Here is a 14616-nt window from a genome sequence, read left to right as displayed (position 1 = left end):
TTTATATAAACTACTGTTACGCCACGAGGCTTACCACGGGCTGTATTTTCTAACCGTCGCTCGCGGTCCTACAACGTCGCAGACGGATCGTCGCGGCTGCCCGGCAAACAAACATTGTAGTGGCAAGCGCATGGTTCATTAAGCAGGGCGATCTCCAGAAACGTCGACTCGTGGCCGTTATTTTACCTCGCGTAAAAGAATGTGGCGTGATCCGAACGTAGTGGGGGTCGCCTTCCAGAAAAGACGAAAATAATCGAAGGGCGGGCAGTTCCTTCTGACGAGTCAAACGTGACACACCGAACATATCAGACCAATAGCAAACGAATTTATCTAGAGATCAAAGTCGAGTCAAATTTCTGTAACATCTTCATCAGATTATTGTAAAATATATTGTTCTATGTTAACCTGTTAATACAGTGTTACATTCATCAAACCACCTCTGTTATCCAAAACGAAACAGGGGAACGACTATTTCGCGGCGTCGATTAACATGATCGTAGCGAGAATTTACAACTCTCGTTGACGTGCTATCTCGCGATCGCGTCTCTCCGCGAACGGTCGTAATATTTGGTCCTTCGAGCCGGATCACGTGCCAGTGAAGAGTGCACTTACCAGTGTCCACACAGTGCCACGTGACTTTATCAAAACCAGCAGCGGGAGCGGGAGCAACCACTACAGCGAAACCAGTGACGTCAGGCGCGTCATCTTCGAAGAAGCACATCCCATTGGCAAGGGAACGCAACCACGCAGCCTTCCGCCGCAGCTGGACAGTCATCAACGCAACGAATTTCACAACTTAAGAATACAACCGAACGAGTGGCCGTCGGGAAGGAACAAGGCGTTCCTCACCAAACATACACGCGACCTCACGCCGCACGACAGTAAGGTAAGCTCGTTCCTTATTTCGACCATCTCCTATCCTCGGCAACGATGACGAGCGAAGACCAACTCATCTCCCTGCGTCGGAGACGAGGCTATTGTAGCGGCCGATTCACATACTTATCGAACCGACTGGACGAGTACGAGCAATCCGGGAGTCAGCAAAACTCCTTATTAACGAACTACGAGAAACAACTGACCGAAGTTGCGAATCAATTCGAAGCGATCCAACTCGAGTTAGAAGTATTAGACGAGGAGGAACAAGCGCGCGGCTTCGAAATAAGGGATCAGTACGTCGCGGTAGACACAAAGCTACAAAATCTTCTGAGGAACGCGCAAGCAGCTTCGCCGTCGACATCCATAAACCTTCCAACCTGTGCATCATCCGCAAGTTTAAATCCGATAGCCATTAAATTACCAGATCTTCGGCTCCCTACTTTTGACGGAAGCCTAGAAAAATGGAACACGTTTTATGATACCTTTTCTTCCACAATCGATAAAAATCCTAGTCTCACGGACATACAGAAATTCCATTACCTGCAGTCCGCCCTGCAAGGAGAAGCAGCCGAGTGTTTAAACGCGTTACCCCCTTAGTAATGTAAACTACAGTCAGGCTATAGCCGTTCTCAAGGAGAGTTTCGAATGTTCACGATACACAGCTTTCAATCGCTGCATGGCAATAATTGATTATCCAAGGATAACCAAAGAATCTCCAACGGAATTAAGGCGTTTAGTCCACACATTTAAACAACACCTATGTCGGAGATGAAAGAACACCGGAGCCTTTGGAATTTTGGATAATCCCGCAACATTGTAACCTAGAGTCTACTATAGCTGTAATTGAACAATTGTAGTTATTCAATCCGATTGTAATTGTTCGAGAGTTGTGATAATGAGCTTGGGCTCGAGGCGACAGTCAGTCGCCGAACGTAGCCGCGGTCACGGAATGAACGCTTTGTCTAACAAAGGTATGGAGTAGCTCTATAGTTCTCTTTAAAAGAAATATTCGTGGCGACACGCGACAGTAAACATTCCAACGGTCTCTGTCCCGTAGCTCGCCACACGCAGACCCTATTCTTCGAGTAAGATGATTGCCAGATGTCGATGCGTCTCCGCAGTACATGTTCAGCTAGCCCGAGGGCCTGTTATAAATCTTAAGATTTAGTCAACTAAAGTCCTTCAAACAGACAAACGGTCTTTGTCCCAACTACGGGAAAATAGGGGAGACCTATTTTTCAACGAGCGGCGTCTCCCACTAGCAACTTTCCCTCGAGGGCGGCTAGCATCTTTTTCTAACCACCGATATGGAGATTGACCAATTAGCAGCAACGCCAATTTCCCTTACTTTCTGGACGAAGGCTTTTCTCGACGAATCCGATGATCTCGTGTCCTTAGACACGCCCCATTATAGTTTTCCTCTGTGGCATCATCGGGACGGGAAAGGCATTCTCGCTCGCGATCTCACTGATGAAAGGAGTAACCCTTTACGACCAGTGAATATTACGCATCCGACTTAGATTTTGTGAGCCCGTACATCCACTATTCCGTTGACCGCGGATTCGTTATTGCACTTAGGATCATTGTCATTAGTTTCTCGAGTATCTAATTACCACGGTTACTTATCCGGTTCTATAATAATCGTATTTGCACTAGTCAATGTCTTCTCTATTGCATAACGACAACGTGTAACCCAAACGAAGATTCGTTTCACGCCCCTAACCCTAATTCTAAAGTAAACCCGACATATATAATAATTCTATATTGAAAAAAATATGAAATTAACATGATATATACATTACTACATAAGTTATATATAAAATATAAGTTATATATAAAATATACTTGCCTACTGACTGATATGAATTTCTTTCGGTCTCGAATGCGTTAAAAAAGAGCGCAAAGAAGTCGAAATTACTTATTGTAATTAGTAAAACGACCTGAGAGGCAGACAGATACAAGAAAGAAGGAATATTATATTAGCTGCATTTTTGTAGCCATTATATAGGGTTTCGATCGCATAATTAATCAGTATCAACTTACCAGTCTTTAACGGAAGGACAAAAAGAAGAGCAGACGGCACACAGACCGCAATCATGATCATTTTCAAGTAGAATCTCAAGCTGCCGTACATCTTCGAAAACTTCGTTAGTCGTAAGGGATCAAAGGATGATGTCCGCGCTGCGGAAAATAGATGAGAAGCGGCTATTTCAACAACCACCGTGTAGGTACTGCACTAGCCAGAAGTATCTGCGACAGAAATCAGAATACACTCGTTTTCGCATGGTTGGATCAATTTCGCGTGGGACTAACCTGATTGAATGCTTGAAATTGACGCTTGGATTCTTTCCAGATTAACTAGCTTTGCCCCTCCCTCCCTTTATCTATTTTCTTAGATCGACTTAGACTGCCACAACATATTATCTTTCTTCTTTTCTTTTCTTTTCTTTTCTTTTCTTTTCTTTTCTTTTCTTTTCTTTTCTTTTCTTTTCTTTTCTTTTCTTTTCTTTTCTTTTCTTTTCTTTTCTTTTCTTTTGATCTTTTAAAGCCCTAAATCGCTGGCTATTTTGTATACTATATATTTTGTACACTCAATTACGCTGTAAGTCATAAGTACATATGTTTTACAACGTTATTTGTCATATTTCAGTTAAACCCCAGAAAAGCCAGAAATATATTTTCAGCATATTTTAACGCGCCCCTGGCAAAGATCTCAAAAACGAGTTGCGGCACAATTTAAAGCGACAAATAGCATCGCGTGTCTCGTTGTGGTAACACACGGTTCGCCAGTTTTTTTTTTTTTTTTTTTGATATCGGTGACTGCCATATTCTCTTGAGTTTCCAAATCGTAAAGAATCTTTCCCCAGGGATTGGTCAACTGTGTATGTCCCCATGCGACGTAACTTGCTTAAGGAACACGAGCCGGTGATATGCAGGCAACGTATAATTGATTATCATTCGCTCTGGAACGCTGAAGTAATGACCAGTGCACTGGTCCAGTGGTCATATTGAATGCCGCTGGATATATCAGCATTTGGCAACCTAACCCAGAGAAGCAGGAAATATGAAGCCACCGAATACCAATTAACTTCGTAGTTGCACGGTTCACATTCCATCATTTCTGAATATGCGAGGACAGTCCTCTTATTGTGCTTTTAATTCTTTTATTTGTTTCATTTTCAGCAAATATACTGGTTTTTTAAATTAAGCTTCTTTTTATACAGAGTTACAGATTATATTAATTTTATATAGAATATATTTAAGAAAGATATTTAATTTTTTGCTAGTTAAGTATGGATCGATTAAGTTACTGTACCTTTGTTCCGATAAATGCGTGCCATTTCCTCGAATCTAATATCATAGCAAATGCCAATACCTATTTTGCAGCCCTTCACATCGAACGTCGTTAGGGAGTTACCAGGACTGAGTGAATCACTCTCTCGAAAAGTAATCTTATTAGGAATGTCGATGTCGAATAGATGTACCTAATAACATAAAAATGTAGTCGCTAATTCTATTGCTGCAACTTTTGTAATTTAATATCAAAGTTACCAACTCCTAAACTTTAATTGTTTTTTATTTAATAACTGACAGCGTTTTTATCACTTTCTTTTATTAAAAAATCCTATCATTTAATAATGTTTAAAAAGGAGAAAAAATAAGTATAATAATATTTTAAGTATGTGAAAAATTTATACAACACAAACACATTACAACAAAAATGGGCGTTTCCCGTATCATAACGTATTTTATAAACCGTAAATTATAGAATTGGTTATAGTATACGTATGTACATATGTATATTCCTAAATTATTCCTAGATAGAGTCACTTTCTTCGCCCCAATATTTTCAAATTCAAAGCCATAAAGGAATATATTACTTACCTTTCGGTGTTTTGCTATCAAAGTTCCATCGGGACCCCAAATAGTACAGGTATTGTACAATTTATCGCCCTCTATTTCAGGCATCGTACCACCAACTACATAGATGTTGTTTTCTTTAGCTGCGTTCGATGAAGCAACGCTCGTTTCACCATCAGGAATACTCTCGGCGTATTTTGGAAAGTACTCTGCATTGCAATATTTCAATTAATGAAAAATAACTGTCTTTTGTTCCAACCATAAATTAAATTGAAATGTTTGTCAGTTTTTTATTTTTTAAATTATTAAAATAACTAAGTTTTATATTTCGACTTAATTAAATATGCAATTACTTAGCTAATAGTATATATAATAAATTGTTTCTACAGGTTCAAAATGAAAAATGAATATTTAGAAATATTTAATTACGATAATGCTATTTGTGTTAGCATCAGTGGCTTGTTACTCAACGACTTTGCTAGTACTTTTTGAAACATAAAGTTAGTTTTCAATTAACACTTATACTAGAGGCGGAATTATAAATGCAAAATAATTGATAATACTAATTTATAAGTACCTAATTATTAGTATCTTAAAAAATATATTTATACAAAAATCACGATAATCATGAAAATGGGGAAATCCTATATTCTCGAATCAATTCACAATTTATTTTGTATATTAATTAGATTCCGCTCTCATCAGTACGTACTCACTGGCGACATCGAGAAAATGTATCGGCAATTCCTCGTACGACCAGAGGATCGGAAATATCAAAGGATATTATGGCGCAGCGCGAGTGGAGAAACAGAAACATATGAGCTTAACACAGTAATACTCTTATCATAGAAATAGAAGCAGTCCTCAATTCCCGCCCGCTAACTCCTATCTCCACCGATCCAAATGATCTCCTAGCCCTCACTCCCGGACATTTCCTCATTGGCGATTCATTAATGTGCTTACGTGATCGAGATTTCAGAGACACTCCATCGAGCCGACTCTCCAAATGGCAGCATATCCAACAGCTTAAACAACATTTTTGGAACCGCTGGCATAAGGAGTATTTGAACGAGCTAACCAACCGCAATAAATGGAGCAAGGGTGGACACAGCATCCAAAAGGGCACAATCGTCATCCTCAGAGAGGACAACGTTCCCTCCATGCATTGGCTTCTGGGCCGAGTTATCAAGGTTCATCCAGGCGCCGATGGTGTCATCCGGACAGCTACAGTTCAGACGGCAAAGAGCATTTTGGATCGGGGCGTCAAAAGGCTTGTCCCACTGCCAATTCAACCCGATCTCGAGAAACCCGAACAACTAGCCATCGAGACGAAATAAGATGGGAACCTCAACCACACCTCGCTAGTTTGATCGGTACCCTCTCAACGGGGGGAGAATGTTACGCCATGCGGCTTACCATAGGTCATATTCTTAACTATCGATCGCGGCACTATAATGTCGCAGACGGATCGTCGCGTCTGCCCGGCAAACAAACATTGTAGTGGCAAGCGCATGGTTCATTAAGCAGGGCGACTTCCAGAAACGTCGACTCGTAGCCCGTATTTTACCTCGCTGTAAAAGAATGTGGCGTGATCCGAACGTAGTGGGGGTCGCCTTCCAGAAAAAACGAAAAAAATCGAAAGGCGTTCAGAACTTTTCGAGAAGTCGAACCGTCAACACATGTGGTATGTCGCGCATTACTTATCAACCAAAACGCAGTTACATTTTTTTTGTTCCATTTATATCTTTCTAGTTAATAAGTTGTTGAAATAAACATTAATTTATTTGTGTTAATTCTGTGGAATTTCATTGAACTACCCTTATTATCATAATCGAAATAAGGGGATCGATCAGTTCGTGGCGTCGATTATTTAATCGTAACGGGAACTTACAACTCTCGTTGACGTGCTATCTCGCGATCGCGTCTCTCCGCGAACGGTCGAAACGCCTATTTTTTAATGAACGACGTCTCCCACTAGAGACTTTCTCTCGAGAGCGGCTAGCATCCTTTTCTAACCACCGATATGGAGATTGACCAATTAGCAGCAACGCCAATTTCCCTTACTTTCTGGACGAAGGCTTTTCTCGACGAATCCGATGATCTCGTGTCCTTAGACACGCCCCATTATAGTTTTCCTCTGTGGCATCATCGGGACGGGAAAGGCATTCTCGCTCGCGATCTCACTGATGAAAGGAGTAACCCTTTACGACCAGTGAATATTACGCATCCGACTTAGATTTTGTGAGCCCGTACATCCACTATTCCGTTGACCGCGGATTCGTTATTGCACTTAGGATCATTGTCATTAGTTTCTCGAGTATCTAATTACCACGGTTACTTATCCGGTTCTATAATAATCGTATTTGCACTAGTCAATGTCTTCTCTATTGCATAACGACAACGTGTAACCCAAACGAAGATTCGTTTCACGCCCCTAACCCTAATTCTAAAGTAAACCCGACATATATAATAATTCTATATTGAAAAAAATATGAAATTAACATGATATATACATTACTACATAAGTTATATATAAAATATAAGTTATATATAAAATATACTTGCCTACTGACTGATATGAATTTCTTTCGGTCTCGAATGCGTTAAAAAAGAGCGCAAAGAAGTCGAAATTACTTATTGTAATTAGTAAAACGACCTGAGAGGCAGACAGATACAAGAAAGAAGGAATATTATATTAGCTGCATTTTTGTAGCCATTATATAGGGTTTCGATCGCATAATTAATCAGTATCAACTTACCAGTCTTTAACGGAAGGACAAAAAGAAGAGCAGACGGCACACAGACCGCAATCATGATCATTTTCAAGTAGAATCTCAAGCTGCCGTACATCTTCGAAAACTTCGTTAGTCGTAAGGGATCAAAGGATGATGTCCGCGCTGCGGAAAATAGATGAGAAGCGGCTATTTCAACAACCACCGTGTAGGTACTGCACTAGCCAGAAGTATCTGCGACAGAAATCAGAATACACTCGTTTTCGCATGGTTGGATCAATTTCGCGTGGGACTAACCTGATTGAATGCTTGAAATTGACGCTTGGATTCTTTCCAGATTAACTAGCTTTGCCCCTCCCTCCCTTTATCTATTTTCTTAGATCGACTTAGACTGCCACAACATATTATCTTTCTTCTTTTCTTTTCTTTTCTTTTCTTTTCTTTTCTTTTCTTTTCTTTTCTTTTCTTTTCTTTTCTTTTCTTTTCTTTTCTTTTCTTTTCTTTTCTTTTCTTTTGATCTTTTAAAGCCCTAAATCGCTGGCTATTTTGTATACTATATATTTTGTACACTCAATTACGCTGTAAGTCATAAGTACATATGTTTTACAACGTTATTTGTCATATTTCAGTTAAACCCCAGAAAAGCCAGAAATATATTTTCAGCATATTTTAACGCGCCCCTGGCAAAGATCTCAAAAACGAGTTGCGGCACAATTTAAAGCGACAAATAGCATCGCGTGTCTCGTTGTGGTAACACACGGTTCGCCAGTTTTTTTTTTTTTTTTTTTGATATCGGTGACTGCCATATTCTCTTGAGTTTCCAAATCGTAAAGAATCTTTCCCCAGGGATTGGTCAACTGTGTATGTCCCCATGCGACGTAACTTGCTTAAGGAACACGAGCCGGTGATATGCAGGCAACGTATAATTGATTATCATTCGCTCTGGAACGCTGAAGTAATGACCAGTGCACTGGTCCAGTGGTCATATTGAATGCCGCTGGATATATCAGCATTTGGCAACCTAACCCAGAGAAGCAGGAAATATGAAGCCACCGAATACCAATTAACTTCGTAGTTGCACGGTTCACATTCCATCATTTCTGAATATGCGAGGACAGTCCTCTTATTGTGCTTTTAATTCTTTTATTTGTTTCATTTTCAGCAAATATACTGGTTTTTTAAATTAAGCTTCTTTTTATACAGAGTTACAGATTATATTAATTTTATATAGAATATATTTAAGAAAGATATTTAATTTTTTGCTAGTTAAGTATGGATCGATTAAGTTACTGTACCTTTGTTCCGATAAATGCGTGCCATTTCCTCGAATCTAATATCATAGCAAATGCCAATACCTATTTTGCAGCCCTTCACATCGAACGTCGTTAGGGAGTTACCAGGACTGAGTGAATCACTCTCTCGAAAAGTAATCTTATTAGGAATGTCGATGTCGAATAGATGTACCTAATAACATAAAAATGTAGTCGCTAATTCTATTGCTGCAACTTTTGTAATTTAATATCAAAGTTACCAACTCCTAAACTTTAATTGTTTTTTATTTAATAACTGACAGCGTTTTTATCACTTTCTTTTATTAAAAAATCCTATCATTTAATAATGTTTAAAAAGGAGAAAAAATAAGTATAATAATATTTTAAGTATGTGAAAAATTTATACAACACAAACACATTACAACAAAAATGGGCGTTTCCCGTATCATAACGTATTTTATAAACCGTAAATTATAGAATTGGTTATAGTATACGTATGTACATATGTATATTCCTAAATTATTCCTAGATAGAGTCACTTTCTTCGCCCCAATATTTTCAAATTCAAAGCCATAAAGGAATATATTACTTACCTTTCGGTGTTTTGCTATCAAAGTTCCATCGGGACCCCAAATAGTACAGGTATTGTACAATTTATCGCCCTCTATTTCAGGCATCGTACCACCAACTACATAGATGTTGTTTTCTTTAGCTGCGTTCGATGAAGCAACGCTCGTTTCACCATCAGGAATACTCTCGGCGTATTTTGGAAAGTACTCTGCATTGCAATATTTCAATTAATGAAAAATAACTGTCTTTTGTTCCAACCATAAATTAAATTGAAATGTTTGTCAGTTTTTTATTTTTTAAATTATTAAAATAACTAAGTTTTATATTTCGACTTAATTAAATATGCAATTACTTAGCTAATAGTATATATAATAAATTGTTTCTACAGGTTCAAAATGAAAAATGAATATTTAGAAATATTTAATTACGATAATGCTATTTGTGTTAGCATCAGTGGCTTGTTACTCAACGACTTTGCTAGTACTTTTTGAAACATAAAGTTAGTTTTCAATTAACACTTATACTAGAGGCGGAATTATAAATGCAAAATAATTGATAATACTAATTTATAAGTACCTAATTATTAGTATCTTAAAAAATATATTTATACAAAAATCACGATAATCATGAAAATGGGGAAATCCTATATTCTCGAATCAATTCACAATTTATTTTGTATATTAATTAGATTCCGCTCTCATCAGTACGTACTCACTGGCGACATCGAGAAAATGTATCGGCAATTCCTCGTACGACCAGAGGATCGGAAATATCAAAGGATATTATGGCGCAGCGCGAGTGGAGAAACAGAAACATATGAGCTTAACACAGTAATACTCTTATCATAGAAATAGAAGCAGTCCTCAATTCCCGCCCGCTAACTCCTATCTCCACCGATCCAAATGATCTCCTAGCCCTCACTCCCGGACATTTCCTCATTGGCGATTCATTAATGTGCTTACGTGATCGAGATTTCAGAGACACTCCATCGAGCCGACTCTCCAAATGGCAGCATATCCAACAGCTTAAACAACATTTTTGGAACCGCTGGCATAAGGAGTATTTGAACGAGCTAACCAACCGCAATAAATGGAGCAAGGGTGGACACAGCATCCAAAAGGGCACAATCGTCATCCTCAGAGAGGACAACGTTCCCTCCATGCATTGGCTTCTGGGCCGAGTTATCAAGGTTCATCCAGGCGCCGATGGTGTCATCCGGACAGCTACAGTTCAGACGGCAAAGAGCATTTTGGATCGGGGCGTCAAAAGGCTTGTCCCACTGCCAATTCAACCCGATCTCGAGAAACCCGAACAACTAGCCATCGAGACGAAATAAGATGGGAACCTCAACCACACCTCGCTAGTTTGATCGGTACCCTCTCAACGGGGGGAGAATGTTACGCCATGCGGCTTACCATAGGTCATATTCTTAACTATCGATCGCGGCACTATAATGTCGCAGACGGATCGTCGCGTCTGCCCGGCAAACAAACATTGTAGTGGCAAGCGCATGGTTCATTAAGCAGGGCGACTTCCAGAAACGTCGACTCGTAGCCCGTATTTTACCTCGCTGTAAAAGAATGTGGCGTGATCCGAACGTAGTGGGGGTCGCCTTCCAGAAAAAACGAAAAAAATCGAAAGGCGTTCAGAACTTTTCGAGAAGTCGAACCGTCAACACATGTGGTATGTCGCGCATTACTTATCAACCAAAACGCAGTTACATTTTTTTTGTTCCATTTATATCTTTCTAGTTAATAAGTTGTTGAAATAAACATTAATTTATTTGTGTTAATTCTGTGGAATTTCATTGAACTACCCTTATTATCATAATCGAAATAAGGGGATCGATCAGTTCGTGGCGTCGATTATTTAATCGTAACGGGAACTTACAACTCTCGTTGACGTGCTATCTCGCGATCGCGTCTCTCCGCGAACGGTCGAAACGCCTATTTTTTAATGAACGACGTCTCCCACTAGAGACTTTCTCTCGAGAGCGGCTAGCATCCTTTTCTAACCACCGATATGGAGATTGACCAATTAGCAGCAACGCCAATTTCCCTTACTTTCTGGACGAAGGCTTTTCTCGACGAATCCGATGATCTCGTGTCCTTAGACACGCCCCATTATAGTTTTCCTCTGTGGCATCATCGGGACGGGAAAGGCATTCTCGCTCGCGATCTCACTGATGAAAGGAGTAACCCTTTACGACCAGTGAATATTACGCATCCGACTTAGATTTTGTGAGCCCGTACATCCACTATTCCGTTGACCGCGGATTCGTTATTGCACTTAGGATCATTGTCATTAGTTTCTCGAGTATCTAATTACCACGGTTACTTATCCGGTTCTATAATAATCGTATTTGCACTAGTCAATGTCTTCTCTATTGCATAACGACAACGTGTAACCCAAACGAAGATTCGTTTCACGCCCCTAACCCTAATTCTAAAGTAAACCCGACATATATAATAATTCTATATTGAAAAAAATATGAAATTAACATGATATATACATTACTACATAAGTTATATATAAAATATAAGTTATATATAAAATATACTTGCCTACTGACTGATATGAATTTCTTTCGGTCTCGAATGCGTTAAAAAAGAGCGCAAAGAAGTCGAAATTACTTATTGTAATTAGTAAAACGACCTGAGAGGCAGACAGATACAAGAAAGAAGGAATATTATATTAGCTGCATTTTTGTAGCCATTATATAGGGTTTCGATCGCATAATTAATCAGTATCAACTTACCAGTCTTTAACGGAAGGACAAAAAGAAGAGCAGACGGCACACAGACCGCAATCATGATCATTTTCAAGTAGAATCTCAAGCTGCCGTACATCTTCGAAAACTTCGTTAGTCGTAAGGGATCAAAGGATGATGTCCGCGCTGCGGAAAATAGATGAGAAGCGGCTATTTCAACAACCACCGTGTAGGTACTGCACTAGCCAGAAGTATCTGCGACAGAAATCAGAATACACTCGTTTTCGCATGGTTGGATCAATTTCGCGTGGGACTAACCTGATTGAATGCTTGAAATTGACGCTTGGATTCTTTCCAGATTAACTAGCTTTGCCCCTCCCTCCCTTTATCTATTTTCTTAGATCGACTTAGACTGCCACAACATATTATCTTTCTTCTTTTCTTTTCTTTTCTTTTCTTTTCTTTTCTTTTCTTTTCTTTTCTTTTCTTTTCTTTTCTTTTCTTTTCTTTTCTTTTCTTTTCTTTTCTTTTCTTTTCTTTTCTTTTGATCTTTTAAAGCCCTAAATCGCTGGCTATTTTGTATACTATATATTTTGTACACTCAATTACGCTGTAAGTCATAAGTACATATGTTTAACAACGTTATTTGTCATATTTCAGTTAAACCCCAGAAAAGCCAGAAATATATTTTCAGCATATTTTAACGCGCCCCTGGCAAAGATCTCAAAAACGAGTTGCGGCACAATTTAAAGCGACAAATAGCATCGCGTGTCTCGTTGTGGTAACACACGGTTCGCCAGTTTTTTTTTTTTTTTTTTTGATATCGGTGACTGCCATATTCTCTTGAGTTTCCAAATCGTAAAGAATCTTTCCCCAGGGATTGGTCAACTGTGTATGTCCCCATGCGACGTAACTTGCTTAAGGAACACGAGCCGGTGATATGCAGGCAACGTATAATTGATTATCATTCGCTCTGGAACGCTGAAGTAATGACCAGTGCACTGGTCCAGTGGTCATATTGAATGCCGCTGGATATATCAGCATTTGGCAACCTAACCCAGAGAAGCAGGAAATATGAAGCCACCGAATACCAATTAACTTCGTAGTTGCACGGTTCACATTCCATCATTTCTGAATATGCGAGGACAGTCCTCTTATTGTGCTTTTAATTCTTTTATTTGTTTCATTTTCAGCAAATATACTGGTTTTTTAAATTAAGCTTCTTTTTATACAGAGTTACAGATTATATTAATTTTATATAGAATATATTTAAGAAAGATATTTAATTTTTTGCTAGTTAAGTATGGATCGATTAAGTTACTGTACCTTTGTTCCGATAAATGCGTGCCATTTCCTCGAATCTAATATCATAGCAAATGCCAATACCTATTTTGCAGCCCTTCACATCGAACGTCGTTAGGGAGTTACCAGGACTGAGTGAATCACTCTCTCGAAAAGTAATCTTATTAGGAATGTCGATGTCGAATAGATGTACCTAATAACATAAAAATGTAGTCGCTAATTCTATTGCTGCAACTTTTGTAATTTAATATCAAAGTTACCAACTCCTAAACTTTAATTGTTTTTTATTTAATAACTGACAGCGTTTTTATCACTTTCTTTTATTAAAAAATCCTATCATTTAATAATGTTTAAAAAGGAGAAAAAATAAGTATAATAATATTTTAAGTATGTGAAAAATTTATACAACACAAACACATTACAACAAAAATGGGCGTTTCCCGTATCATAACGTATTTTATAAACCGTAAATTATAGAATTGGTTATAGTATACGTATGTACATATGTATATTCCTAAATTATTCCTAGATAGAGTCACTTTCTTCGCCCCAATATTTTCAAATTCAAAGCCATAAAGGAATATATTACTTACCTTTCGGTGTTTTGCTATCAAAGTTCCATCGGGACCCCAAATAGTACAGGTATTGTACAATTTATCGCCCTCTATTTCAGGCATCGTACCACCAACTACATAGATGTTGTTTTCTTTAGCTGCGTTCGATGAAGCAACGCTCGTTTCACCATCAGGAATACTCTCGGCGTATTTTGGAAAGTACTCTGCATTGCAATATTTCAATTAATGAAAAATAACTGTCTTTTGTTCCAACCATAAATTAAATTGAAATGTTTGTCAGTTTTTTATTTTTTAAATTATTAAAATAACTAAGTTTTATATTTCGACTTAATTAAATATGCAATTACTTAGCTAATAGTATATATAATAAATTGTTTCTACAGGTTCAAAATGAAAAATGAATATTTAGAAATATTTAATTACGATAATGCTATTTGTGTTAGCATCAGTGGCTTGTTACTCAACGACTTTGCTAGTACTTTTTGAAACATAAAGTTAGTTTTCAATTAACACTTATACTAGAGGCGGAATTATAAATGCAAAATAATTGATAATACTAATTTATAAGTACCTAATTATTAGTATCTTAAAAAATATATTTATACAAAAATCACGATAATCATGAAAATGGGGAAATCCTATATTCTCGAATCAATTCACAATTTATTTTGTATATTAATTAGATTCCGCTCTCATCAGTACGTACTCACTGGCGACAT

The 14616-nt window shown here is 38.2% G+C and overlaps 1 protein-coding gene across 1 annotated transcript in view; it reads right to left on the bottom strand.

The window, feature by feature from the left end:
* The window catches only part of LOC126876653 (omega-amidase NIT2-like), a 28171-nt gene that overhangs the window by 11248 nt on the left and 2307 nt on the right, over window positions 1-14616 (bottom strand). Inside the window, exon 2 of the mRNA XM_050639563.1 lies at window positions 4762-4946. Coding sequence (XP_050495520.1) covers window positions 4762-4946 — 185 coding nt within the window. The remainder of the gene's footprint in view (window positions 1-4761; window positions 4947-14616) is intronic.

Source organism: Bombus huntii, unplaced genomic scaffold (assembly GCF_024542735.1).
Source record: "Bombus huntii isolate Logan2020A unplaced genomic scaffold, iyBomHunt1.1 ctg00000089.1, whole genome shotgun sequence".
NCBI classification, from domain to species: domain Eukaryota; kingdom Metazoa; phylum Arthropoda; class Insecta; order Hymenoptera; family Apidae; genus Bombus; species Bombus huntii.
The sequence above is the reverse complement of the archived record's forward strand: the minus strand, read 5'-3'. Positions and strand labels throughout refer to the sequence as shown.